The sequence below is a fragment of the Maylandia zebra genome, linkage group LG12 (genome assembly GCF_041146795.1).
Source record: "Maylandia zebra isolate NMK-2024a linkage group LG12, Mzebra_GT3a, whole genome shotgun sequence".
NCBI lineage: Eukaryota > Metazoa > Chordata > Actinopteri > Cichliformes > Cichlidae > Maylandia > Maylandia zebra.
Window position 1 is genome coordinate 1,624,353 of NC_135178.1, and position 27,890 is coordinate 1,652,242.

At 44.3% G+C, this 27,890-nt stretch overlaps 2 protein-coding genes across 6 annotated transcripts in view; both read left to right on the top strand.

Moving 5' to 3' along the window:
• Nucleotides 1-370: 370 nt before the first annotated feature.
• On the top strand, nt 371-7,016 carry ak6 (adenylate kinase 6). Its single transcript, XM_076890535.1, has 6 exons — nt 371-442; nt 520-589; nt 1,967-2,059; nt 2,564-2,622; nt 3,364-3,509; nt 6,150-7,016. The coding sequence occupies exons 2-6, from the start codon at nt 553-555 to the stop codon at nt 6,337-6,339; spliced, it is 525 nt and encodes a 174-aa protein (XP_076746650.1). The 5' UTR covers nt 371-442; nt 520-552; the 3' UTR covers nt 6,340-7,016.
• A 2,497-nt stretch (nt 7,017-9,513) lies between these two features.
• Nucleotides 9,514-27,890, top strand: part of ydjc (YdjC chitooligosaccharide deacetylase homolog) — a 31,886-nt gene continuing 13,509 nt past the window's right edge. Inside the window, exons 1-3 of one of the 5 annotated variants that reach the window (XM_014414619.3) lie at nt 9,514-9,647; nt 14,795-14,861; nt 25,263-25,438. In XM_014414619.3, coding sequence (XP_014270105.3) covers nt 14,844-14,861; nt 25,263-25,438 — 194 coding nt within the window. In that variant the 5' untranslated portion in view covers nt 9,514-9,647; nt 14,795-14,843. Of the gene's footprint in view, nt 9,648-9,982; nt 10,456-14,794; nt 14,873-24,668; nt 24,886-25,262; nt 25,439-27,890 lie in introns of those variants that run through there. The other 4 variants (XM_076890536.1, XM_014414622.3, XM_014414621.4 and 1 more) reach the window with 4 other exon arrangements.

Sequence of the window (27,890 nt, forward strand, 5' to 3'; positions counted from 1 at the left end):
CTAACTTACTGCGTCTGTTAGTTAAGCCACAGGGACCAGACTCCAGGACCTCTGTCGAGTGTCAAACTCATAACAAACGTCTCTCAGGCTACTGTTGTTTAGCTAATTACACATTTCACAGTTTATATTCGGACGGCAGCTTCTGTTAAGCTAATATAACTTCGCTTTACCTCGTACGAAACACAGCTGGCTTTTCAGAGATTCGCACTCTTGTCCGGGCACAATGGAAACTTCAGTTTGAACCAATCACACGTATGTTTCCCACACACTTCGTGCGGAGCTGTAAAATTTAAACTCCGACAACTAATTGTCTAACTGTCGCTAACTGACTGCTCACTGACGTAATATTGACGTAAAGCTTCAGTTTACGGCAGTGGAATCAGTCCGGTTATAGCGTACAACAAAACAAAGTTTTACATCGAACTGGTTCCCAGTTTTCCAGGTTTGTTAGTTAACTCTGGCCGTTACTGGTCTGACTGGAATGACATGGAGGAATAACAGCACTGCTCTGACTTTCAGGTGTCGATCATCAAACACGTGTCTGCTGGAGCTATGAAGACGAAGAAGCAACCGAACATCCTGCTGACAGGTTCGGTACATTTATACACCTGGTTACTCTCTGCAGTTACCCTACTGCAGACGCGAAGCCTGCGCTGCGGTTAAATGTCGGGTAGTTAGTAGGTGTTCAACATGTTTGTAATCATGGGAGCTGAGTCCATGTGGTCTGATCTCAGCCATCGCGTCCTGTGAAGCTGCAGCTGCGATAATAACGATGATAAAAATGGTGTACAGTGTATTTGGATGCTGTTAGATATGTACCCGTCCCACGCACACAGAGGGGTGACATGATGAACAACCCGAGTAATTATGTCGCGGGGTATACTGGAGCGTTTGCCCCTTGGACCCACGTGTCAGCACACCAAAGTTATTCTGACTGATTATACGGTGAAACGTCTCTGTTCGCGTGGAGCTGCCGTGTCCCACAATGATCGCGCCTCCGTGCACACGGGGGAGGATGAAGTGCTGTGTTTTGGAGCGGGGCGTTAGATTGTGCTTACTCTTAGAATGAATGCCAGAGCACACTGAAGGTGTTCCAGCAGCTTCAGGTCCATGTAGCATCTATTATTTATCTTTACTATAGTTCCACCTTTAAGCATGTGAGTAACCTACCAACCCGTTATATAATCAAAGGTACAATAACCACTAATGTCATGATAACCTGGGACCTCCAATGGGGGGGCTCGTGTGGACCTGATTGACCTGAGGCACCAACCAGAGCGCAGCAGGGTGCTCACCTGTAATGGCCCTGGTTTTCCTGAGACAGGAGGATCTGGCGATGGTCTCCGGGGGTGGCAGAGGGCAGCCAGTGACTTTCTTGGTCAGTGTTAAGTATCCTCTGTGCAGCCTTCCTCTTCTCAGCAGTGGGTCTTGAGTACCAAACACCAGGCAGTAGGAGAGCACGCGCTCCACTGAGGAGCAGTAGAAGGCCAGCAGCAGCTCCTGGTCCAGGTTCTTCTTCCTGAGGACACGGAGGAAGTGTAGCTGCTTCTGGGCCTTCTTCACCAGGGTGATGGGTCCAGCTGAGATGTTGGTGCCCAGAAACCTGAAGGCGTTCTCCATTTTTAATGAGGGGGGAGTGTCTGTGCCTCCTGAAGTCGGTTATGAGTTAAATGGGTAAACTAGATGTATGGTCAACAGAAGATTAAAATATCATCACTATCACTACTTTATAGCCTTGAGTCACAGCAGAGACGGTTCCCAGCAGCTGAAACCCCCCAGTAGCACCACTATCACTGTATTTCTTACTTCTACTGAATTATTAAATGCCAGGTGGGTAGTTGAAGAACAAAACTGAGCATTTTACTGCAGAATCAATCGGATGCTCATCACCAGATGGGGTAAAGTCAAATCTTTAATATAGACTAACTTTGAATTTGAATTCAGCTGTTAACTCTTCTTCCTACAGGGACTCCCGGAGTTGGAAAAACCACTCTAGGAAAGGAACTGGCCCAGCGCACGGGGCTGACCTATGTCAACATAGGAGACCTGGCCCAGGAAGGTAAAGGAACTTTGGGAACTAATGGACATTAAGACAGAAACATCTACCATGCTAAGGACAAAGATCGTTCTGAGAATAAACTCAGAACTTTGGGATTAAATGAAATAGTGCTGTGACACAAAGGCTGACTGTGGAGATGACAGCTGTCACAGCTGCTGTGGCCTCCACAGATTCCCTCTGGTACATGAGTGGAACAGACTGGTCTTATTGTTTCTTCTGATGTCACACACATGATTTGTGTTCCACGAGGCTGGAGCCATCAACATCCTGGCATTTGTACCCGTCCACTCTGACCAGGTGCAGCTGTCTGCACCATCTTTTCCATGTTCTTATACTTACAGCACACGGTGTCTGTGACCCAAAGCAGAAATCATGTTCTCAGGACAATTATTACACTTTCACTAACTCGTCTACACAAAGTGATTTACAGCCAGTGATTCTGTTGATGGCCCTGCTTTCAATCACACTGAATCTGAACTCTGCATGGATCATTTTTTCCTCCAGGACAACTGTTTGATGGATATGATGACGAGTACCAGTGCCCCATTCTGGATGAGGACAGGGTGAGTGAACTTCCACACTGGACTGTAGAGCAGAGAAACACAACGATGTCTGAGGCAGAGATTATATTTAACTAAAACTTAACTAACATTTATATTCTCCAGTACCTGCTACTTTTTCAAAGAGCCTGCCACCAGTTACTCAGTCAGTGACATCACTTGATGAGTCACGAGAGCGACTCCTTCCTGAAAATCCAAACCACTTTTTTTTTTTTAATGCCCAACAATGAGCACAAACACAGTCTGACAACAACCCACAGACCAGCAGCAGGAAGGTTTTTGAAAGAGAAAACGATCAGATTTGTGAGCTGAAGGTAATAACTGTGCATAAATGATCAGGTGGATGCATTTGTAAAATGGATCGGAGCGTGTGTTCATGTGTACATCTTAGTTTACGCCTGTGCAGCACATTGTAAGCATCTGCAGCCTTTTGGAGACACATTTCTCTCCATCATTAAAACAGGGGAAGAAAGAGGGCCTGTGAATCTGTCCACAGCTGTTAATGTGCTGAGCTTTATTAATATCATTATTACAACAAATGATAAATGTCTGGATATTTTGCCACAGCACACTTTGATGGTTCCCCCTCTCAGAGCCCACCTCTCCACTAAGTTGATGGATTTCTCTTTATTATTTCTAGCAGAATTTTGCTGCTTGCAGACAAAACAAACGTTTTGCTAACGGTGCAGGTAGACTGAGGGAGTGCATCGAGTGTCAGTGTTGGAGCTTGTTGGTGTTCTGCAGGTGGTGGATGAGCTGGATGAAAAGATGAGTGAAGGAGGCGTGATCGTGGACTATCACGGCTGTGACCTGTTCCCCGAGCGCTGGTTCGACATCGTTTTTGTCCTGCGCACAGACAACACCCAGCTGTACACTCGACTGGAGGCCAGGTAACAACACCTGGGTTTGTTTCTGCTCACAGAGCAGTCATCACAGCGCTGTCATGTTACAGGCTTGCTCCACAGTGGACTACACTCAGTGTTCACATAAGACCTCAGAATGACAAAGTAACACAAGCTGAAATTCTTGCAGATTTATTAAAAATAAAAAAACAAATTTAACATGTGCATAAGCCTTTGCTCAAAACGTTGAGTCACCTTTGGCAGTATGAGTACGACGCTACGAGCCTGGTGTGTCTATTTCTGGACATTTCTCCCAGATTTCTTTGCAGAACCTCCATCAGCTTTATCAGGCCTGTGCAGAGATGTTCGGTGGGGCTCACTGGGCTCCAGATGGGTCACTCAAGGACAGCATGGTCCCAAAGTCACTCCTTTGTTATCTTGGCTGTGTGGTTCAGTCTTTGTTTCATCAGACCAGACACTTCAGTTTCTCGTGGTCTGAGTCCTTCAGGTGACACTTGGCCACTTCCCAGTGGGCTGTCATGTACCTTTAACCAAGGAGCAGCTTCTGTCTGGCCACTTCAGGGCTGATTGAAGGTTATCCTCTCTCCACAAAGCCACACCGGAGCTCTGTCAGAGGGATCATCGGGTTCTTGGTCACCTCCCTGACTAAGCCCTTTCTGAATGAATCGCTCAGATTGGAAGAGTCCCGCTGGTTCATTTGTTGGTGGCTCTGGGTGCAGATACAGTCCTCTGTGGTCTCAGACAGTTCCTTACACTCCATGGACTGGTTTGTGCTCTGACGTTTACTGTTACCTATGGGACCTTATATAGACAGGTGTGTGTCCACGTCCGGTCAACTGGATTTCAAACAGGTGGATTCAGCCAACTTACAGAAACATCTGACAGATGATCAGTGAAAACAGGACGACTGTGATTACTTATTTACTAGGGGTGCAACGATACTCGTATCGATATTGAACCATTCGATACAGTGCTTTCGGTTCGGTACGCATATGTATGAACAATACAAAATTTGTGATTTATTTTATCAACTTTCCTTCTGACGATGCTGTCTGTGTTGAGCGCTCAGTGAATCTGCGTTCGACTACTCCGCCTAGGGTCGACAGTGCAGCCTAGGCGGAGTAGTCGAACGCAGATTCACTGAGCGCTCAACACAGACAGCATCGTCAGAAGGAAGAGCGCAGGGCAAGCTAGCAGACAGAAGTTAAACTCTCCTTGCAACATGGCAAATTGAACCTCATTCAGATCTGGCGTTTGGAATTATTTTGGTTTTCATGTGACGTATGACCCTGAAGGTAAGCGAGTCATGGACTAAAGTAAAACAGTATGTTGGATGTGCCACGCAATGCTCAATTACATGGTGGGAGCTAGTGTGTTAGCGCAGTTAGCTCGTTAACGTGTTGGCCGTCTAGCCCCACGCACGGGGCGATCCGCGGTAGCTCGTTAACGGAGATTTGCCGTGTTGTGGCGTTAAGGTCATTTCAGATTAACGCTGACAGCACTAGTGGGAACACAACGAATATGACTGCACATTTACGCCGACATCATCCTAGTGCAAAGACAAGTGGAAGCAGACAAAAACAACAAGCAGCATGCTACAAACTTTACCCGAGTCATTTAGACAGCCGTTAGCACAGGATTCTCCTTATGGGGACCTGATATGTTTAATATGCTGCTGAGAATATAGCCCAGAAGAAGCGGATAGTAGAGCTTTTACTTTGGAAAGAGACATTTCTCTGTAATAAACTCTCTTTTCCAAAGATGAGTGATTCCTCCGTCAGATTTATTTTTTTTTCTTATTACTTTGTTTCAGCAACATTAAATTTAAAAACTGTCCTTTTGAGTTAAATATATATATTTATAATTCTGATAAGTGACAAATTTTAAAAAGGGCATGAACACTTTTTTGTATCGAAAAAATATCGAACCGTGAATTGTGTGTATCGTTGCCCTGTTAGCTACATGTTTTTGTTTTTAATACATTTGGAAGAATTTAAAGCAAAGCCCTTTTTTACAGGTGCGAATGGAATTTGAAAAGTTTTGAAACGAGGCTGCAACATGACAGCGTTTGATTTGGAGGGAAATACATTTGTTGCTGAAGTGAAAACGATGAGATTTCTGATTCATGAATTAATCATAGTTAAATAATGTGATAGTTCTTCACTACAGTGTTAGCCTGCAGTACTACACTGGTTTTGTCATTGAATTATTACGTAGCATATGGCAGCTATTAACAGTTTGAATTTAAAACGGTGCTTTTGAAGTTGTGACACCGTCTGCTTGGACAAACACATTCAGCCTCTGTGGCTGGGAGCTAAGACACATGGCTGACTGCAGCTCCAAGCTCTAACCAGCTTCAGCACCTTCTGCATACAGACGAGAGCAGAGCTGTCACTGCTTGTGGTAAATGTAGCTCTATCATAGGCATCACAGTCATTCTCTACTCCTGGATAATGACTGTGACATGTGGCTGAGCCATCCAGGTTCCAGAAATAGCAAGTGCTGTGAGACTTGTCTTTTTTTTCCGTAAGAAAGCTGTAAAAATGAGAACTTCCAGGAACTCGTCTGCAGCCACAGTGTCTGGTTCCCTGTCCCTTTGTATTTGAGTGATAATTCATCGTTTTAACCATTGAACCAAGTTGTCCCTGTCTTCTTTGTGACTGAAAGGGGCTACACGGGAAAAAAGCTGCAGGACAATGTGCAATGTGAGATCTTCCAGACCATCTATGAGGAAGCCATGGAGGCCTACAGTAAGGAGATTGTCCACCAACTTCCCAGCAACACTCCTGAGGACATGGAGCACAACCTGGAGCAGATAGTGCATTGGACTGAACAGTGGATGAAGGACCATAACTAGGAGGTGACCTCACTGGGTCAACAAGAGTCAACAATTAAAACCTGAATTGTATCATTTCTGAATCTGCGTTTACTGTCATATTGAGCAAAAGTTTTGAATTTGTTTGTATTTTGTTTCCAATGACCCGACTTTCTTGTAATTGGTCTTGAGCAGGGGTGTCGAACTCCAGGCCTCGAGGGCCGGTGTCCTGCAGGTTTTAGATATCACCCTGAGTCAACACACCTGAATCACATGATTAGTTTATTAGCAGGTTTCTGGAGAACTACAAGACATGTTGAGGAGGTAATTTAGCAATTTGAATCAGCTGTGTTGGATCAAGGACACGTCTAAAACCTGCAGGACACCGGCCCTCGAGGCCTGGAGTTCGACACATGTGGTCTTGAGCAATAGTTGGACAGACTTTCAAAGTGTCTCTTTGGACAGTGCCTGCTTTTGCACTCAGTTTTTATCCAGTCTTTGTACAGTTTTCAGAAAGCATGTTGTTTAGCTACATGACCTATGAATCAATTGTCACCTAACTGAACGAATGAATCAGTGTTGTCTAGATTTAGATGGAATTCTATGACAGACAAGGCAAATAAACCATTGTAATTGGATCTTTAGGCATTTTGTTACTAGCCACACAGTTTGTTCTCATGTTGTTAGTTCAATCTGTGATTAAAGGCCAAAGAAAGCAGCGTTTGACGTAGGTACTCAACCTTTTGTGAAGTTCTCCAAGGAAAGATAACCAGCCCACCAGGATTCCTCTGCCCATAGACACCCCAGAGAAGCCTGGCCTCTGTGGCCTGGGCCCTATTTCAGGAAGCCGGTTTAGAAAACTCAGAGTGAAAAACGATACGCAGGGTTGAGTAACCCCGAACTGTCCAACTCGGAATATTCGGTTTCAGAAAGGCTGATAACAAGTAGTTCAGTCAACGCGGAGTTGCTTTAACCCCAAGTGAAGCGCGCGCACGAGGATACATAAAGCCCTGATTAGTGGAGCACAGATTAAGCGAGTCACCATGGAGACGGAGGGAAAGAAGGCGCGGTCAATGTATTTCACAGCGCTTGAGGCCGAAATTCTGATGGCAGCATATGCCGATAACATGCAAATTTTGCAGAAAAAAAGTAACACAGCCTCAGCTGCAAAAGAAAGGGAGCATGCATGGCAAGACATAGCCGACAGAGTCAATGCGTGAGTGTTCATTTAAACATTGATCGAGGGATTTCCACCCATTTAACACGTTATTTTATTATATTTTATTGTATTTTATTTTATTTTTTATTTCATACATTTTATTTTGTGACGTGATGTGATGTGAGCGCAGGTGCAACCCAACAGGCCCCAAACGTTCCTGGCAGCAAGTAAAAATGAAATATAAAAATATAGTCCAAACAGGTAAGGTGTAATTGTATTATGAGCCATAGTGCTTGGTCTGTTTGTCCCATGTAAATCAATTGCAGTTAGAGGCTACATTAATTTCCCCTCTGTAAGCACTTGTTGAAATTATCTGAGCACATTACAAGTACAAATGTGACCCGTTATAGCCAACAGAAAAAAAAAGCGGAGGCCTGAAAAACAGGTGGGGGTCCTCCACCACCACCACTCACAGAGCCTGGCCACTTGGCTTCCACATTTGTGATAATGTTGGCAGCATCACATATGATCTTCACAGTGCAGAGAACACAAATTAGCATCCATTACTATAATGAAATAATTTGTTAGTTTGAAATGCTACAGGGAACTATGTACCTGCACATTAATGCTGTGGAAAGACTTCCTGTTCACATAGTCTCCTTCATTTACTGAAGGAGCAATGATTGGAATGTGAGTGCCATCTATACAGCCAATCACGCCTGGGAACCGTGAGAATAAATGTAAAATTTAAGTAGTAGTTCAAATATCACCACATCATGAATTAAGTTTTGTTCATCCTGATACCTGCAATTTTGTGGCATCCCTCTTTGATAAATCTTGTGGGTCTATGACCGGGGAACACCACAAACGAGTACACGAGACGTTTCAGTGCAACTGTAACATTCCTGACTGCCCGACAGACGGTAGCCTTGGAAACGTGCTCAGCGTCACCAATATTATACAGAAAGCTCCCGTTTGCAAAAAACCGAAGTGCGATACAAATAATATGTACAGAACTGAGAGGATGTCCGCGATGTGTCACATGAGCAATATTAGGCCTGAGGATGTTATTCAAATAACTTATAGATTGTGCTGAGAAACGGTAACGTTCACACAGGAAATCATCAGGAAATGATAAAATGTCCAAACGCGCTCTGATCACTCTCTCCCAGCGGAGAGCTCTGCGGAGAATTTGTGCTTCAACATCTACTGGCTCTTCAAGGAAGGGACACGCCATGTCCGACACTTCCTACTGTCAGGTTTCCGACAAAGAGGCGGAGACAGTCAGGGTTAGTTGAAGTAAACCTGCTAGGGGGCAGGTTAGCTTCACGGAGTGTGTTGTCATAGTAACTCACTCAGAATTAATCTAAACTCGCTTTGTGAAACCGGAAACCCAGAGTTTTCGTTAACTCAGGGTATACTTACTCAGAGTTTGCACTAAACCGGCTTCCTGAAACAGGGCCCTGATCCCACAGAACAGCTACTGGAGCACATACAGCTGAAAGCTATGCTGGGTTGTATAGGGGCAAAGTGCCGATCCCTGTCCACCACCCAAATAAACTACAGTGGCCATGTCAGCGTGGTGTGATATGAATGGCTGCTTGGATAAGTTTACCTGGAGTGGCGACAGAATCGGGACATGTGGGGAAAAAGCAAGGCAGTGAAGATGGTACTGCAATGCTTCCTTTGGGTAGTGTTCTGCTCCTTGTAAGGTTTCACCTGCTAAACACTGGAAGGATAATGTGCAGTTGCACTGGTGTGACTGAACATTTCTAGGTGACGTCGTTTAGAGACCCATCTCCATTTTTGCTGTTGCCTTTGTAACATTCAGATTGTCAAACCTTTTAGCATCATGTGAAGACTTGTATCACAGCCTGGAGTGTCCCCACTGTTAATGTAGGCCTGTTTAAAACTGTGTATTCAATGTAATAGTTCTCACAGGATTAATAGGAAATCCTGTTTTTATGACGTGTTTACATTTTTGCGTTTGTTTACATCGGAGGATAATGTTTTAACGCACTGAGTTTTTCCCACTTCCACGTGTATCTCCGGTTTCTCCAGCAGGGGGCGACGTATTTTCAGTAAAGTCAACCCGGTCTCATGTATGCGGCTTACTAGTCGGAAGTACAGCGTCGTTGCGCCGTGCGTGGGGCTTTCGGACTTCCATGAACGCCCGTGTGTAGCACAATGGGTAAGATTCATTTTGTATTGTCATATAATAGGATTGTGTGTTCTCGTGTTGTGTACACTGGGCGGTGACACTAGCAAACAGAGGAGCCGTTTATCCCGCAACACGGGGACGTCTTAGATGTGTGGTGTTGGTATGCTTGGCTGGACGGGAGACAGCTGAGTGTCCCGTCCTGTTCCTGACCGTAACAGACACCCGGCAGTGACTGGAGCTCTCCCACGGTGACCCACGGTGAAGCTCGTCTTAGTCACGGGTGATTTATTCGTCCTGCCGGTGCAGCAGGTTAAAGGCTGCTGTGTGATGATTCACTCCTACCGTAAAATTTATGGTCACGCAAATGTGCCCGCCCACTTAAACGTTTCCCTTCGAACAGAGACCGGGGATTAACGCTTACGTCATAGCTACGTCGGAAACGCAAATCCCTCCCCCACCGCAAATATTTGATTGGCCTGGACGGTAATTTTCCGTCATTTCCGGCAGCGCTGACGTCAGCGTCGTTAGCCTGCGGCGTGTTTTTGGATTAGCGTAAGATCAACGTTTATCGGGCGAATCACATTTGAAACGGATTTTTGTGACCGACCTACCTTAATAGTATGAACCAGTCACAGCTGAGCATCCACGGGCGGGTCCCACTAACGTCAGCGCCCCTGTTGATTGGTCCGTGTCCGACAAACGTCATTCACCTACCTGTGTGACTGTAGCAGCTGTGCTGCAGTCTGCCGGCGGATAACTCGGCTAGCTGAAACATTTGCACCATGAGCGTAACAGCCCCGTGAGAGGACAACGAGCTGCTGCTGGGACACGAACTCAGGTCGGTGAACTCAGCACCGTGTGTCGTTCCTTTATGTGCACAGGGAGGGGGGAAACCATGGTTACAGGGGGAAGCGTCCCAATAAAACACACGAGGGAAAAGTACAGACATCATTTACTGAAGTAAAAGTACAGATCCTTGTGTTAAAATACTCCAGTACTGGCTGAAGTACTTTCTTGCCTCCATCAGTAACACACTGCGCTGTCTATAGTCAGGAAATATTAAATCATTACAAAATACGAAAGGCAACATGTACTTTTAAATATATGAATTATATTATTTACACTGATGTTAAGATGTTCATATTCCACTGTCCTGGTGCTGTCATTTCTGTAATTGCAGTTTATTGTAACAAAGTCCAACAACAGGAAACCAAACCTGCTGTGCTCTGATACAGTGATGCAGGCTCTGAGTCGGGCAGCACTTTAGCAGCTTCCACAACACTGTCATGAACACAGTAAAAAAAAAAATGTAGTAGGTGTAGTGCATAGACCGCTCCAGACGTTACGATACGTTCATCAGGAGAACTCCACAAAGTCGCTTTGAATGACTTCCACAGGCTGGTGATGAACTGGGTCGCTCACATGGATTACTGTAACGCTGCATCCTCTCAGACTGAGTGAATGAGACTGATCACAAATGAATCAGCTATTTCAGATGATTTTGTGACTAATCATCTTCATCAGAAAGGTGGCTTACAGTAGTCGTGACCCAGAGATTCTGCATATTGACATAATATCTGTGTCACCCAGTGTGTGGGAATGATGTTTGACAGCACCGCTGCAGGGAGGCCGACACACCGCAGCTGCATTAGATCCGTACTGGGTCCTGACTGAGTTGTTGCTGGTGTGTGTTCAGCTGAAAAGCTGCAGCTGCGTGTAAAAGAACGACAACCGGAATAAAAGCGTGTTTAGAATGGTTAGTGTGGTCGGGTCTGCCATGGGTTTGTTACTATGACATATTTGAGTTTTTTGAAGTTATAGCATAAGAGAAATCAACAACTCAATCATACGAAACAAATCTTAGTTAGACATTGCAGTGCTGTAGCTTTGACAGCCTGTGGCAGATGAAGGTGACAGACTGATACCTGTGCAGGGTGGGCTATTCTGAATACTTACCTGTAATAATAAGACCTTAGTCCAAAATGTCCCAGCTCATATCTGCAAATAGAGAAGAGTTCATGTAATGAAATCAAGCTTTCAAAATTGTGTGGGAGTTCCACAGGGGTCCGTTTTAGGACTGCTGCTTTTCTGTTTCTACATCAGTGACTTATGGACAGTTGTAAAGGTGTCCAGTGTCAGATGTATGCAGATGATGCTATTACATATGTATCTGCAAAGACTCCACGACAGGCAGCAGAGCTGAACAGAGGTGGTGGGAGTGTCTCGGTGGTTCAGCGATCACTCTTTGACTCTGAACTGTAACAAAACGCTCTCAGGGTGTTTTACAATCCGGTGTAAAGTCTGGAATAACTTTTAAGGTCGGGGGGCGGGTTCATTTCACTGCAGTTTACTGCATGTGGCGAATAAAATTTGATGAACTTGAACCATTGTGATAGATCAGAGAGAAATCCAAAAAGTGGATGAGTTTGAATATCGTACAGGAGCTGGGACCAGAGGATCATGGAGCCTGCAGACTACCAAAGTACAACACATTATTTGGTCAGTCAGCGTTTTCATTTGAAGGCCCTCAGAAATGGAACCGTTGACCATCTGCATACAAATCATAACAGATCCTGGAGGTGGAACAAAAACAGGGCTGTGGACACTGGTGTAAATCAGCCTGCTGTGCTGTGGCTGGATAACATGCCATTTCTAACATGCATCTCCTGTGTGTGTGTGTGTGTGTGTGTGTGTGTGTGTGTGTGTGTGTGTGTGTGTGTGTGTGTGTGTGTGTGTGTGTGTGTGTGCGCGCGCGCGCGCATGCAGACTCATTGGATTGATCTTTGCTGTATCCCTTTAAGAACGTCCAACCAGGGACTGTGCTTGCAGATGTGCTGACTGCAGATTTCCCCAACACTATAAACAGTTCATATGCATAATCGAAACTAGGACAACCGGTGAACAGTGGCCTTGGGAACAGTGGCCTTGGGAACAATGGGAATTTTAGCTCCTTAACATGTGCCACCCTCTTTTTAAAGGGACCAAAAGTAATTGGACATTTGACATTGGCAGGTGTGGGCAATTCGTTCTTTATGTCATTATCATGTAAGCAGATAAAAGGCCTGGAGTTGATCTGAGGTGTTGTGCTTGCATGCTGTCAAAGGAGCTCTCCATGCAGGTGAAACAAGCTGCGAAACAGGAGAACAGACCAAAAACCATCTGAGAAAGTAACACAACAGGGCTAAATCTACAGTTTGGCATATCCTGAGAAAGAAACTGACCATGAGCACCACAGCCACTGTGCACTAGTCACTGGTCTGTACTTTAAATCCATCACGTTATGTGTTTATCCTGCACTGACCTGTAGTGCAGCGTTTTCATGCACACTTTCAATAACACAAAGTTAGCGAGCTGTGTCTGTTTGTTTTGCAGCATGTTTCACAATATGAAAAACATAATGTCACATGTACACATCCAGTAGCTGATTTAAAAACACAAGTGTTTACATGTAAGCTTTCAATTTCCAGTTTATCAAAACGACTGGACAGGCGTTGCCTTTAAATCTAAGCTCTCTTCTTCCTGTCCTGGCTTTCTTATCTTCCTCCATCTCTGAGTGAAGTTGGCTCTTTCTTTTTTCTCCCAGCCAGATTCAGCAGCTGGACCTTTCGCTGCAGCACACTGTGTATAAAACTGCACACAAACAGTTTGTGTGTTTGCTGTGTTTATAGAGCCGATAGAAACGTTGGATTTAAAATTGCATGCCAATTAAAAAAAACATCTCTGCCTATATGCTCACTCATTTTTTTGTAGATGCTGAAGTACAGCAACCAAAATGTATGAACATGTGCAGCTGTGCCTAAAGCCCCACTGACCCACGCCGACCTTGGCTATAGCTCTGCTTTTCCTCTTTCAGTCCGTTTACCATTTGAAGACACAATACAGTCTAATCATTAAATCTGAATACTGAATGCAGAATTACATGAAAAAAAACGTGTTACCTAAATAGGACGTGATGTTGCTGGAAAGACAGATGTCATTAGATGGAAAGGCCACAGAATCCAGTGGGATTAAATGGGAATGAAATGCTGGCTGATGTACCTACCAGTCAAAAGTTTGGACACACCTACTCATTTAATGGTTTTTCTTTATTTTTACTACTTTCAACATCGTAGACACAAACTGAAGACATCAAGTATATGAAGCCAGATATATGGAATTACGTATCAAAGAAAAATCAAAAATAACTCTAAATAAGTCTTATATTTAAGATTCCTGAAAGTAGACGCCCTTTGCTTTGTTGACAGCGCTGCAAACCCTCGGCCTTCTCTCAGTGAGCTCCATGATGTCGTCACCTGAAATGGTTTCACCTCACAGGTGAGCCTGTCAGGGGTCATTGGTGGGATTTCTTGCTTTCTTAATGAGGTTGGGACCATCAGTTGTGTTGTGCAGAAGTCATGATGGGACACAGCTGACAGCCGTATTTGAAATCCCATCTGGTTTGCATTTAGTTGGACCATCATTTATTTTATTTTTGACAGGACAATGAGTCCAAACACACCTCCAGGCTGTGTAAGAGCTATCTGACCAAGAAGGAGAGTGATGGAGTGCTGACCAGGTGATCTGGCCTCCACAGTCACCTGACCTAAACCCAATGGAGATGGTTTGTGATGAGATGGAGCTCAGAGTGAAGGCCAAAGGCCCAACAAGTGCTCAGCGTCTCTGTGAACTCCTTCAAGACTGTTGGAAACCATTTCAGGTGATGACCTCATGAAGCTCAGAGAGAGAGCCAAGAGTGAGCAAAGCAGGAATCAAAGCAAAGGGTGGATGTTTAGAAGAATCTAAAATATCAAACATGTTTTGAGATATTTCACACTTTTATGTTTACTACATAATTCCACATGTGTTCATTCATTCAGTTTTGAGGCCTTTGGTGAGAATCTACAATGTAAACAGTCGTGAAAATAAAGAAAACCCATTAAATCAGAAGCTGTGTCCACACTTTGACTGGTAGTGTATAATAAATATTAGCCTGTAGTCGGTATTCATTAGTGACTTGGTCTTATGAAACAGAAACATTAGGTTTTTGCTTTTAATTCAATCTGATATGTTAAATATATGCTAAAATCTGTGTTTAAAATATAAAGTATGTAATAATGTAGTAATACTAATCGTCACATCAAAACATTTGCAACATAGTTTGTTTGATACATCCTGATTGCATTATTTGTAACAACCAGGACAGGAGCGAGGGAGGAGAGTAGAGGAAATTAAGAGTGCAGCAGATTGATGAGACGCCAGGTGAAGGTGAGGAAGAGGTGAGTACCCAAAAGACCACACACAGGTAACAGTTTAAAATGGCCATTTTGGCAGAATAGAAGCAGATACGTTGAGACCAGAGCTGGTAAAGCTTAAATATGCATGTAACTACTTCATCGAGCTTTACGCTGCTGCTTAAAATAAAAAATAGTAACAAAGCTGAAGAACTCTTACTGCACTGATAGTTAATCGTAGTATCATTCTGTGACAGGCAGCTACACACATCTTACTTCAGCCTTTAGGTAGCACTCTGTGTGTGAATTTTTAAATATTTATTTAACTGTAAAATTGTCCCGATTCGGCTGTGGTCAGGCAGGAAGAGGACCCAAAATGCAGGACGCGCAACACACAGGAATGAACTCAGAAAAACGCTGCTTTAATAACAGAACTAAACTAGACTGGGAAACCAAAACCTAAAACTCCACACCAGGGATCACACAGCATGAGGGAGGACGCGACACTGACACAGAGAAACACAGGGCTTAAATACACTGGGGCATAACGAGGGGAATAAGACACAGGAGGAGAGCACAGCTGGAAGAAATCAGACACGACGAGACCAAAGGGAAGCAAAACTAGAAACACTGACATGAGACACGGACCTTCAAAGTAAAACAGGAAACACACCGGCTGAACTCTAGACACGTAAACTTAGTAGAGACTGGGGAGACAGAACACAGAGACCTGAAGTGTGGGACAGAGTTAACACCGGGAAGCCAAATAACAAAACCTAAGAATTAGAACTCAGGAAGTACTACAGAACTAAGGAGCTAGAAATACTTAGGGCAGAAACCAAAGCACAAGCAGTCATAATTAGGGCTGAACGATTATGGAAAATAATCTAATTGCGATTTTTTTGCCCCAATATTGCGATTGCGATGCGATATGCGATTATTTTTTAAGGTCTTTGTCTTCTGTATTATTAAACAAAGACAAGCAATACATCATATAGTATGGCCAATACTATATTACATTAATTTTAAACTGTTCTTTCCTGGAAGACAGACCTCTGTTATGATGACATGAGGTGATGCATGAATTGATGACTGACATTTTTATTTAACTTCTTCAATCACAACAGTATATTTGAACATACACAATAGTTTATTTTTAGCTTACAAACATCTGAGCATAAAGTGCTGACAAGGAACCCTGGTGTAAACATTAAAATGAAAGTCAGTACAATGTGCAGATTGCAGAAATATACATAAACAAAATCAGTGGCTTTACCACACTCAGTTTTTCAACATCTGTGAACTACTAGACAGTCATTAAATTAAAAAATAATATTAAATAAATAAAACTAATAAATAAAAAATACACACATCTTACTGATCTCTGCAGTCAGTAACATTACACATAAAGTGCAAACATAATAGCAATTGTATAAACACACACACAAACACGCCTTTAAAGTTTAAAGGCGTGAAATTGGACGGTCTAGTTCTGATTAGCGTCACCGCTGTCTCGGTGGAGTTTAATAAACTCGGCCGTCTGCTTCTTGCTATCTAAAATATAACCAGACACTGGTGTAAATTCTCGACTGTCTCATACTTCTGTTTAATAAGTTTTCTGTTTGACGTTTAGTCAGCTGTGTGAAAACCAAGGAGGAACCCACCCGGGGGATTAATAAAGTTTTATTTTATCTAATCTAATAACTTTAATCTCAGCCAAACCGATTTACTCACGAACAAACAAAACACTGAAAAAAGCCCAACAATAACATTTTTAGGTTGTCTAAGTGACTTATATATTACGTTTAACCCGAGCAGCGAAACTCCGCGGTGATCTGAAAATGACGTGCCGGGAGTTGTGCCGTTCTCGGCCGCATCAGTAACCCTCGAGCTCCCGGCTAGCTGTCGAGCTGGTGGGTAGCAGACGCCTCTGAAAACGTCGAAGCACTTTTGCAAATATGGGATATCTTGATAAACCGAGCAGATATTTGATGTTTACACAGCTACTTTCTCGCCTGAAAATATGTTAAAAGTTTATTTTGTGACCCAGAAAGATTAGTATGAGTAATTTTAAAACTTAGTAGCGGCCGCCATTGCTGGAAACTGGAGTTTGGCTGGGCCGCGCTATGAATTCTGGGATATGGTAGGCCACGAAGGACACACCCGACCCATCCTTCAAATTCGGGGAAAAGGAGGACGCATTTGTCGGCTACATTCGGAGGAGTCTACGAATTTGGACAGCCTTCGGCGCGTCGCTGTGACGTAATCGGTCTACAAATGCGGCCTCAGGAGGATGCAGCCCATGAATTTGGACATGTCCAGAGTATAATCGCAGTATAATCGCAGCCTTTGCGGTTAGAAAATTGCACTTGATCATGTCGCGATATTATCGCAAATGCGATATATCGTTCAGCCCTAGTCATAATCCATGATAAAATAAAAAGTAGAAGTACAAAACTCAAAACACTGGCTCACCGACCGGGACCATGACAAAAATATAGTAAAAACTTTTAAAAAGTTGCTTTTTTTGGGAAAAAAAAAAAAGATTTCAGGGCTGGGCTAAGCCCTGATTTTTTTCACTGTCCTAACAAAGGCCCAGTGTCAGAGAATTACAATCACTGTCTCAGTACAAGAAAGAAAAATAACCATAGCATCAATGTAAAGAATCAGTAAGTTCCAGGGCCATAATAATAATAATAATGGATTGGATTTATATAGCGCTTTTCAAGGCACCCAAAACGCTTTACAATGCCACTATTCATTCACTCTCACATTCACACACTGGTGGAGGCAGCTACAGGTGTAGCCACAGCTGCCCTGGGGCAGACTGACAGAAGCGAGGCTGCCATATCGCTCCATCGGCCCCTCTGGCCAACACCAGTAGGCGGTAGGGTAAAGTGTCTTGCCCAGGGACACAACGACCAGGACAGAGAGCCCTGGGATCGAACCGGCGACCTTCCGGTTACAGATGCGATTCCCAACCCCCTGAGCCACGGTCGCCCAAAACACATGTAGACTGGTTGGGCAAATTCCCACGCACCCTCAAGTATCCACGAGAGGGTGAAGAGCTGGTCCAGTGTTCTGCGACCAGGACAAAAACCGCATTATTCCTCTTGTATTCAAGGTTCGACTAACGGATGGACTCTCCTTTCCAGCTCCCTGGCATTTCCAGGGAGGCTGAGGAGTGTGATCCTCCTATAGTTGGAACACACCCTCCAGTCCCCCTTATTAAAGATGGAAACCACCCCCCCCCCCCCCCCCCCCCCCCCCCCCCGGTCTGCCAATCTAGAGGTACCATCACTGATCAAACAACATTGTAGAGGCGTGTCAACCACACAGCCCTACAACATCCAGAGCCTTCAGGAACTGTGGGTAAACCTCTTCCACCCCAGGGGGCCTACCACCAAGCAGTTCCTTAACTGCCTCAGTGACCTCACCCCCGATGGATAGACGAGCCGTCCCCGGACTTTGCTTTTGTCATGGAAGACAGTGGGATTAAGGAGTATTTTGTTTATTCCTTCCACCGCCTGACAGTGTTCTCAGTCAAAGTCAGCAGTGCTCCACCCGCACTATACACAGTGCAGGTAGAGCACCGCTCTCCCCTCCTGAGTCGTCTGACGGTTTGCCAGAATCTCTTCAAGGCAATCCGAAAGTCTTTTTCCATGGCCTCTCCAAACTCCCCCCGCACCCGAGGTTTTGCTTCATCCACTGCCCGAGCTGCGTTCCACTTGGCCTGTCGGTACCTATCAGCTGCCTCCAAAGTCCCACAGGCTAAAAAGCCCAATAGGACTCCTTCTTCCACCTGGTGGCTCCCTTCACCTCTGGTGTCCACCATGGTCCCCTGTACCCCGGGGTGGAGACAAGCAAACCGTCCCGGTCCCGCAGCAGCAGGGAAGCCCACCATCTTGACCAGATGGCCAGCTATTCCTCCTTGTCCGCTGCCCCAGATGGAGAACAGGGAACAGGGGTGTGAGAAGACCTGATACCTCACTCCGCCCACTCATTTGTGATGTTTTTGCATGCTGTTTTAAAGCTTATTTAAAACGGCAGAGGGGCATGGCACCAACAAGCCTCTGTGGGGACAGCTCCCTCCCAAGAACCCTCAGTGTCTAAGTGCGATTTAAAATTGAGAAGTGGGCACTGGCACGAGAGGTGAGGCTGAATAAACAGACCATCCTCTGGACACAGTTCAGTGTACTCACCCACAAGGCCCTATATGCATTTGTCATGACCGTGTACGTAATGCGAGTGTCTGTGGTGTGGAATAAATTTGAGGCTCAGGCAGCCAGGAGGGGACAGAGGAGGAATACCTCCTACCTGAAGCCAGTTCCCCCGCTGACCCCCATGGGCACCCCCATTCCCCAAATCCACCAAGGGCAGGGGGGCCCAGGCCCATCCACACTGGGGCAGTAGCACCACTGAGCCCCAGAGAGCTCGGGGTGGCCCACCCGACTCCACTACAGGGGAAAAACTACACCCACCCCAACATTCAGTCAATGGACACCCAGGTTCACCCATCCTCCACCTCTGCTAGACCCCCCCACCCACAGAGTGGACTCCCGAAGAGCAGAGACCACCTGCAAAAGATGGTCCCAACCTACCCGTTAGCTAAAGAGGCCCCCACTTCCACTGATTTGCTGAAGTCTGCCAGGGCCAAACCCCCATGCACGGGGGCCTGCATGCACCAACCCACAACCCTGGTGACACCCCAGCTAGGGCTGCTCAATTAATCGAATTTTAATCACGATTACGATCTGGGCTTCCAACGATCATTAAAAATGACTGAGCCGATTATTAGCCCCTCCCTAATTTATCCGCGACACCTTAAAGGCCGGTCCGTGAAAATATTGTCGGGCATAAACCGTCCGTGGCGCAAAAAAGGTTGGAGACCGCTGATTAAGAGGACCCGAGGGAAGCTCGGAAAGCTAAGCAGAAGTTATTTGGAGAGGAGAGTGACTGCCGTTGGTTGAAAAGAGAGTTTAAAAAAAAAACTTCAGTGGTGTTGCACACTATGTTATATTATTTTTTTAAAGTCATTGTTAACCCTTTAAAGCCGGTCAGAGCAGCACGCTCCGTTTTGCGTAACTATTTTTAAATCCCTGTAGAACCTGAACCGTGTAAGCTAGCGCAATAATTTGTTTTGCATATGAAACCGGAGGAGTTGTACTTACATCTGATGCCATCAGCTTGTCCTCGGTCACGGTTTCGTTCCACATATAGCTTTGCAAAAATTGCATAAAAAGCGCTTGCAGGAACAAAAACATAATATTCCAGAAACACGCTTTGCCGATCCGATCAGCTGTTCGTAACACTTCCCACAGTGAAATGATGCACCTGCTGTTTTCTTTGCAAATTTGCATCATAGGATTGTTTTTTGTTTTTCCTGCAGTATATAAAAATTGCTGTATCTCCAAAATAAAACTATGAAGACACTCAAAATAAATTTCCTGTTGTAAACTATTTTTTGCAACTTTTTTGTATTTAAAGTTTTGAGGGATAAACCTCTTAAATTTCTCCAAGTAGAAATATATGTAAACAAAACAAAAGCGATTTTCAATTTTTTTTGTAGTTTATTGCACTTTTTTGCAATTAATGTAGTTACTATGGACTTAATGCATACATATTATTAAAATATGGGCTATAACAGTTGTATTGATGTATAGCAACTTGAAATGCTCCCACAAATGGCACTACAGCATGTAAAAAAATAATATAAGCTCTGGTGGACTTGGTTCTATAGTAGGTCTTAAAGGGTTAAATAAATATCGTCAAATAATCGTGATCTCAATTTCAGTGAAAATAATCGTGATTATCATTTTTGCCATAATCGAGCAGCCCTAACCCCAGCCATGACCCAGAACCCAAACTCCCAGGCCCAGCCAGAACACCTGGTCCGCAAGCCTGTCCCGGACCCGTTCAGGAGCTTCATCCTTGGTCCTTTGAAGCATTTTTAAGATAATACACAGGTTTCAAAGCAATTTAGAAATGGACGATTCCAGAGATCTAAACCAGTTTGGTGATGGTTTACTCGGGATTATTGAGAATAAATAACTGATTCTGAAATTTCTACTTAAGTACATTAATGAAGTATTTGTACTTCTGGTAAATGCCACTATTCTCTTAGTGAGTCTTTATTACATACCGTGGTGCAGGGAAAAGCCTGTTCTCACCTTTGAATATATTTTGAATATCAGACGGCTCTTTTTTGCTTCTCATTTGTAAACTCTCTCCAGCCGACACACAAAAACAACAACACAAAGTAGTCACTACAGAGCAAAGTTTGGCCTATTCAGAGGCTGACTGTCTGGCGGATACTCGATGGCGCAGCTGGTTCTTTTTTACTGCCGTTGTTGAAGTAGACGACAATCAGGTATGTGCAGCTAACTACCATGGAAATAAATGATTAGCTCAGCCCATTCTTCTTTGGTAAATCTCTCAAGCTTCTCTGGCATGGACCTTGCTCTTCAGTTCACCCCATAGATCTTCAGTAGGAGGGCTTTGTGGAGCCCAGACAGTAATGTTCACTTTGGACCTGTAGAGGAAGTTCTTCATCAGGAGTGTCATATGTTTTGGGCTGTTGTCATGTTGGAAGACAAAGCAATGACCTTGACGTAGTTTTGCTGCTGACTTGAGGTTTTCTGTGACATATTTTGATTCCTTCCATCTTGATGAGATTCCCAGTTTGTCAGTCTGTTCCTGTTTAAGGTTCTTGTGATTTTCTTCTTTGAGACTACAATTCCCAACTTGGCGAAGTCATTCACTACTGTCTGCTGGGGTCTTTAAACCCATCTCTCAGTAGTTTGTTCAGTACTTTCAGCTCTCTTTGAATTTCTTGATGATCCTTCTCGCTCCAGTTTTTGGCACTTGGAAAAGTTGTGATGACTTCGTATATCCATTTCCCACTTTGTGAAAATCAGCAATCAGTCTGTGTGTGTCAGGAAGCTGATGATATTTACCCACTGAGGGAGTTTTTTTTGTTTTAAATAATTCAGATATTATTTACAAATAGAAATAGAGTAGAACAGAAATATCCTTTGTTGTTCCTCATTGGGGAGATTCATGTGTTCCAGCAGCAAAGACAGACCGATGGAGCATGCAGGGTCACACGAAAGTCCAGAATATAACACACAAAAAAGAAATAAGAGACTGTGCAGTGCAAATTTACAACATAAGAAAATAAATGAATAAATATGTAATTTATGATTAATTTAAAAATAATTTGTGTGTTATACAGAAAAAGAATAAAATTAGAATGTGAAAGTGTTGGAAAAAAACACTTTGACAAAAACTTTCATTGTGGTTTAATACAACCCCCCATCATGCAAGCTGGGACTAACATAAATACCATTGTATTCACTGTAGTTGTAGATACTGAAATCAAACATCTACAATATAGCTAACAATATATAATTGCTATAATACAGGAAGGCAATCATTAAATTATGGTCTACCAATGTGACAAATCTGTTATTAAAGTTAAAGTCTTGAGTAGCAGTAAAGCTGCTGTTGATTATTGTGATTCAATTCAGTTGCGATTCAGGATAAAGACATGCTGTGGAAGAGAGACAGAGATTAATAACAGATATGATTCAGTGCAGAGAGGTCTGTTAATACATAGTGACTGAAGAAGAAAAACTCAATGCATCATGGGAATCCCCGGCAGCCTACGTCTATTGCAGCATAACTAAGGGAGGATTCAGGGTCACCTGGTCCAGCCCTAACTATATGCTTTAGCAAAAAGGAAAGTTTGAAGCCTAATCTTGAAAGTAGAGATAGTGTCTGTCTCCTGAATCCAAACTGGAAGCTGGTTCCACAGAAGAGGGGCCTGAAAACTGAAGGCTCTGCCTCCCATTCTACTTTTAAATACTCTAGGAACAACAAGTAGGCCTGCAGAGCGAGAGCGAAGTGCTCTAATAGGGTGATATGGTACTACAAGGTCATTAAGATAAGATGGGGCCTGATTATTTAAGAGCTTGTATGTGAGGAGCAGGATTTTGAATTCTGGATTTAACAGGAAGCCAAAACAGGAGAAATCTGCTCTCTTTCTAGTCCCTGTCAGGACTCTTGCTGCAGCATTTTGGATCAGCTGAAGGCTTTTCAGGGAGTTTTTAGGACTTCCTGATAATAATGAATTACAGTCGTCCAGCCTGGAAGTAATAAATGCATGAACTAGTTTTTCAGCGTCACTCTGAGACAGGATATTTCTAACTTTAGAGATGTTGCACAAATGGAAGAACGCAGTCTTACATATTTGTTTAATATGTGCGTTGAAGGACATGTCCTGGTCAAAAATGACTCCAAGGTTCCTCACAGCGTTACTGGAGGCCAAGGTAATGCCATCCAGAGGAAGAATCTGGCCGTGTTTGAGCTTTGGACCAAATGGATTCTGGGATATTGCATTTCGTCATTTCGAGCTGATTGGAGACCAAAACAGCCAATCAGATTTTTTTGCATCCAAGTCTGTGATTGGCTGGTTTTGTGGCACAAATATAACGGTGTAGAGAAAGAGTCGAAAGGCAGAAATGTTGAGAGCGCGAGCGACACATTGTGAAATGCAAAAACTGAGCGAGAGGGGCTGCTGGTGTGTGTGTGTGTGTGTGTGTGTGTGTGTGTGTGTGTGTGTGTGTGTGTGTGTGTGTGTGTGTGTGTGTGTGTGTGGATAATAGCAAACACTGAAATACATTTTTTGCACGCAGGAATGAATTTTGTTCACTCAAATTTAGCTTTTCTTCGCTCAAAATAAATTTCTCCTCAAAATACAACACTTGCACCTGCAAACTTTTTTTACGTGCGTTCAGAATAGTGGCACAAAAATAACGCCATAGATCAGTTGCTATCATCTAACCCCATCTCTAGCATATTCGTCTGTCACACCAACCCCTGCGTGTCTTCTTTCACTGTATGTATAAAGCTTCCCTGTGGTCTTTCCGTCCCTGGCAGCTCCATCTTTAAATCTAATGGTATCTTAGACATTTAGAGCTTGTGTTTGAATGTCTGGATCAGCACTTGAGGGAGTTTCTTTCTCTCTTTCACAGGAGCTTTTTAGTTGCTTCTGCTAATTTAGTTCATGTTCACACTTGCATTCATCCTGAATAACTCTGTGCCCCTTTCATCTTCATCTTTAAACTTTAGTTTTCCCCACTGTGAGAAATCTGGGCGTCACCTTTTATCAGGCTTCAGTTTGGAAAAACATGTTGGTTTTCTTTTACAAACGTAAATACACTGTGTCTCAAAGTGAAATCAAAGTGGTTATACATACCTTTATTTCATTACATCTTGATTATTGTAGTTCATTTGCCTGAGCAGGTCCTCTCTGGATCACTTACCAGTGTTTCAGTACTCTGCTGTCAGGCTTATCACTGGGTCCCCTTAAAGTGGACAGATTATGTCTTCCTGCCTCCTCATAAAGTTTGGGGCTCAGTTTAAAAGTGTGCTGATCATATTGAGACCCCTCCATGATCAGATGCCTCCATGATCAGTGAGCTGCTACATCCGTATGTGCCAGGTAGATCTCTGAGGTCTGCTGATCATTGCTGGCTGTACCACGATCCAGAAGACAGAATGAGACTGCCCTTTGGAGGCTGTGGCCCCCAACTTCTTCTGTTGGACCAAAGATCTGTGGACACTACTGTTACCATTTAAAAAGAAACTTATGACCTACCTGTGCAGACTCTGCTTGTAACTCAGGAATAATGGTAAACATGAACCTGTAGAATATAGTTGGGTTAACAGACATGGGGGCTAAGATTAACAGGAGTGTTGTGGGTGTTTTTTCAAACCTGATCTAAATAGTAAACACAACTTAGATGTTTGTTAAGGTGTTACTGTTTGGTTTCTAGGTGGCTCCTGTGTTTGCCCAGGTAGATCAGATAATTTTACACTGTAAAAAGCAGCAGCTCGTCTGGCTCATCATGCTCTGTACTTACCTGCACGGACTGAAGCTGTTCATATTAGAATGCAGCCCAAACTGAAGCTCCAGAGGCACCGAGAGACAGAGCGCAGTAACTCAGCAAAGATTTCCCAGCACTTCATTGATTATGAGCGGGCAGCTGCATCGGGCAAGTATATCACCACAAAGGGCTAATATAGACTAACTTTGCAGTTTTATGTGTTTTTAATAGTCCAGCTGGCGATGTAGAGCAATCTTAAAATGTGCACAGAAACTTAAATCAGACCATCATCTAGTTTAGAAACGTGGCTGGTGTATTGACAGATATGTGCTTCTGTTTGCTGACGTACTGCTCTTTCATGTTCTATAGCAGCAATGAAAGGCACTGTTGAAAACCACAAATGTCTTTCTTATCAATAAACCGTGTGACGTGGAACAGTCGGAGGATCCAGGGTCCATGTTCACTGATAATGGACAACCTGGTCATTATTAGCCATGGACACCATAATGATGAATGTTAATCTGTCCCCTGTGTGTCGCCAACAGAGACCAGCAATAATGCCACAGCCCAGAATGATGCTGGTGGTGACAGGAGATGATTTTGGCTACTGTCCCAGGAGGAACCAGGGGATTGTGGATTGCTTCCAGGCTGGAGGCATCTCCAATGTCTCGTTGCTGGTTAATGGCTCGGCTGTAAAACAGGCGGCAGATCTGGCTAAAAGGTAGCGTAGCCTTACACTGTATATGTAAAATCTAACACACTGCAAAAATACCATTTACAGTACATAATGTAATGTCTAGGAGACCAGAAATCTTTCACTTTTTCCTGCTAGTCCTGGCAGTTTCTGAAGACTTGCTTTGTTTTCCACGTCTTTTCGTTTTGTAACTCTGGTATTATTTTTTTTCTTTCATTTTCCTTTGCACTACACACTGCACCGGCTCTCTCTCATATATCTCTTTAAGCTCTGCTGCCAGAAAGACACATAAAGAAATTCTTTACCACCTATTTTAACTTTTTGGGCTTTTTTTTCTCTTTTCTCTTTAGCTTTTCTCATGCTTTTTATATATTTATTTATATTTTTACTGCTTTATTTAAGTGTTTTGTTTTGCTACTTTTATATTATTAGTGCTTCGGCTACATGTAAGCTATTTTGTTATGGATTGTGTTTAATGTTTCGGGTGCTGTAACACAATATTTTCCCAGTTTCAGGGATAAATAAAGTAGAGTTAGAGCCATACTTTTTTTCCTTCCTCTTTACATGACCACAGTGAATTTCAAAGCAAACAGTGAAGTAAGACTTTCAGCTTTAGAGACGTTATCGACCATCTCTTCCTTCTGTAATTATTGGAAACGTAAGATCTTTACCCAATAAGATGGATGAGCTCATGTCGCTAACCTGGTCACAGAGGGAGTACCGGCAATGTAGCATCATGATGCTAACGGAGTCGTGGCTAACACCGCTAACTCCGGACACAAGCGTGACACTACCGGGATTCCAGCTGCTGCGAGCGGACAGGACCAGAGACAGCGGTAAGAGGAAAGGAGGGGGGCTGGCAGTTTTTGTGAACGACAGATGGTGTAACCCTGGGCACATCACTGTAAAAGAGCAACTCTGCAGCAGAGACATTGAGCTGTTAGCCGTTAGCATGCGTCCGTACTACCTGCCCCGGGAGTTCTCGCATGTTATCGCGATAACAGCGTATGTCCCCCCCTCGGCCAACGCGGATGCAGCCTGTGACTCTCTCCACTCTGTGGTCAGCAGACTGCAAACACAATCACCGAGAGCCCTTCTCATAATATCAGGGGACTTCAATCATGCCTCACTGGACTCCACACTGCCCACCTTCACCCAGTATGTGACCTGCCCAACCAGAGTCAATAAAACACTGGACTTACTGTATGCCAATGCTGAAGAGGCATACAGTTCATCACCTCTCCCTCCCCTGGGCAGATCTGATCACAACCTGGTGCACCTTGTCCCTGTGTATGAGCCCTTAGTGCGCAGGGAGCCACCAGCACAGTACAGAGATGGTCAGAGGAGAGCGAGGAGGCTCTTAAGGATTGTTTTGAGTCGACTGTGTGGGAGGTGATTTGTGATGACCACGGTGAGGACATCGACAGCCTTACTACATGCATTACTGACTATATTAATTTCTGTGTGGATAACACTGTACCTACCAGGACTGTACGGTGTTTCTCCAACAACAAACCTTGGATTACCCCAGAAATTAAAACCGTCCTCAAGCAGAAGAGGAGGGCCTTCAAATCCAGAGACAAAGAGGAGTTGAAAAGGGTGCAGAGAGAGCTGAGGGGACTGATAAGGAATGGGAAGGAGAGCTACAGGCAGAAGATGGAGAACCAGCTTCAACAAAACAACGTTGGTGAAGTCTGGAGAGGCCTCAGAACCATCTCAGGCCACAAACAGCAGAACTCTCTGCCTGGGAGGGACGTGAGGTGGGCAAATGAACTGAATCATTTCTTCAACAGATTTGATTCAGCCATGAGGCAGTCTACAACATCGGCTGCAGACTCACCCACCCCCACTGCTGCTGTTCCACCTCAGACACTTCACACCTCCTCTATTCACCCTGCTCACTCCCCCCCACCCCCAACAACAGCATCCAATACACACTCAACACAAGGCTCCAGCCTGTCTCTCTCAACCACCCAGGTTAGGAGGGAACTGAGGAGGATTAATGGCAAGAAGGCAGCGGGTCCAGATGGCATCAGCTCGAGGGTCGTCAGGTCCTGCGCGGACCAACTGTGTGGGGTGATGGAGCACCTCTTCAACCTGAGCCTGAGGTTGGGAAGAGTCCCACAGCTCTGGAAAACCTCCTGTGTTGTACCAGTGCCAAAGACTTCACGCCCCAAGGACCTCAACAGCTACAGGCCGGTGGCTCTGGCATCCCACCTGATGAAGACCCTGGAGCGGTTGGTCCTGGCTCAGCTTCGGCGCCTAACAAGCTCATCACTGGACCCACTTCAGTTTGCCTACCAGCCTGGCATTGGAGCGGATGATGCCGTCATTCACCTCCTACATCGTTCCCTCGCTCACCTGGAGACCGCTGGAAGCACTGTGAGAATCATGTTCTTTGATTTCTCCAGTGCCTTCAACACTATTCTTCCCTCGGTTCTGAAGGACAAGCTGGAGAACTCTGGAGTGAACCATCACC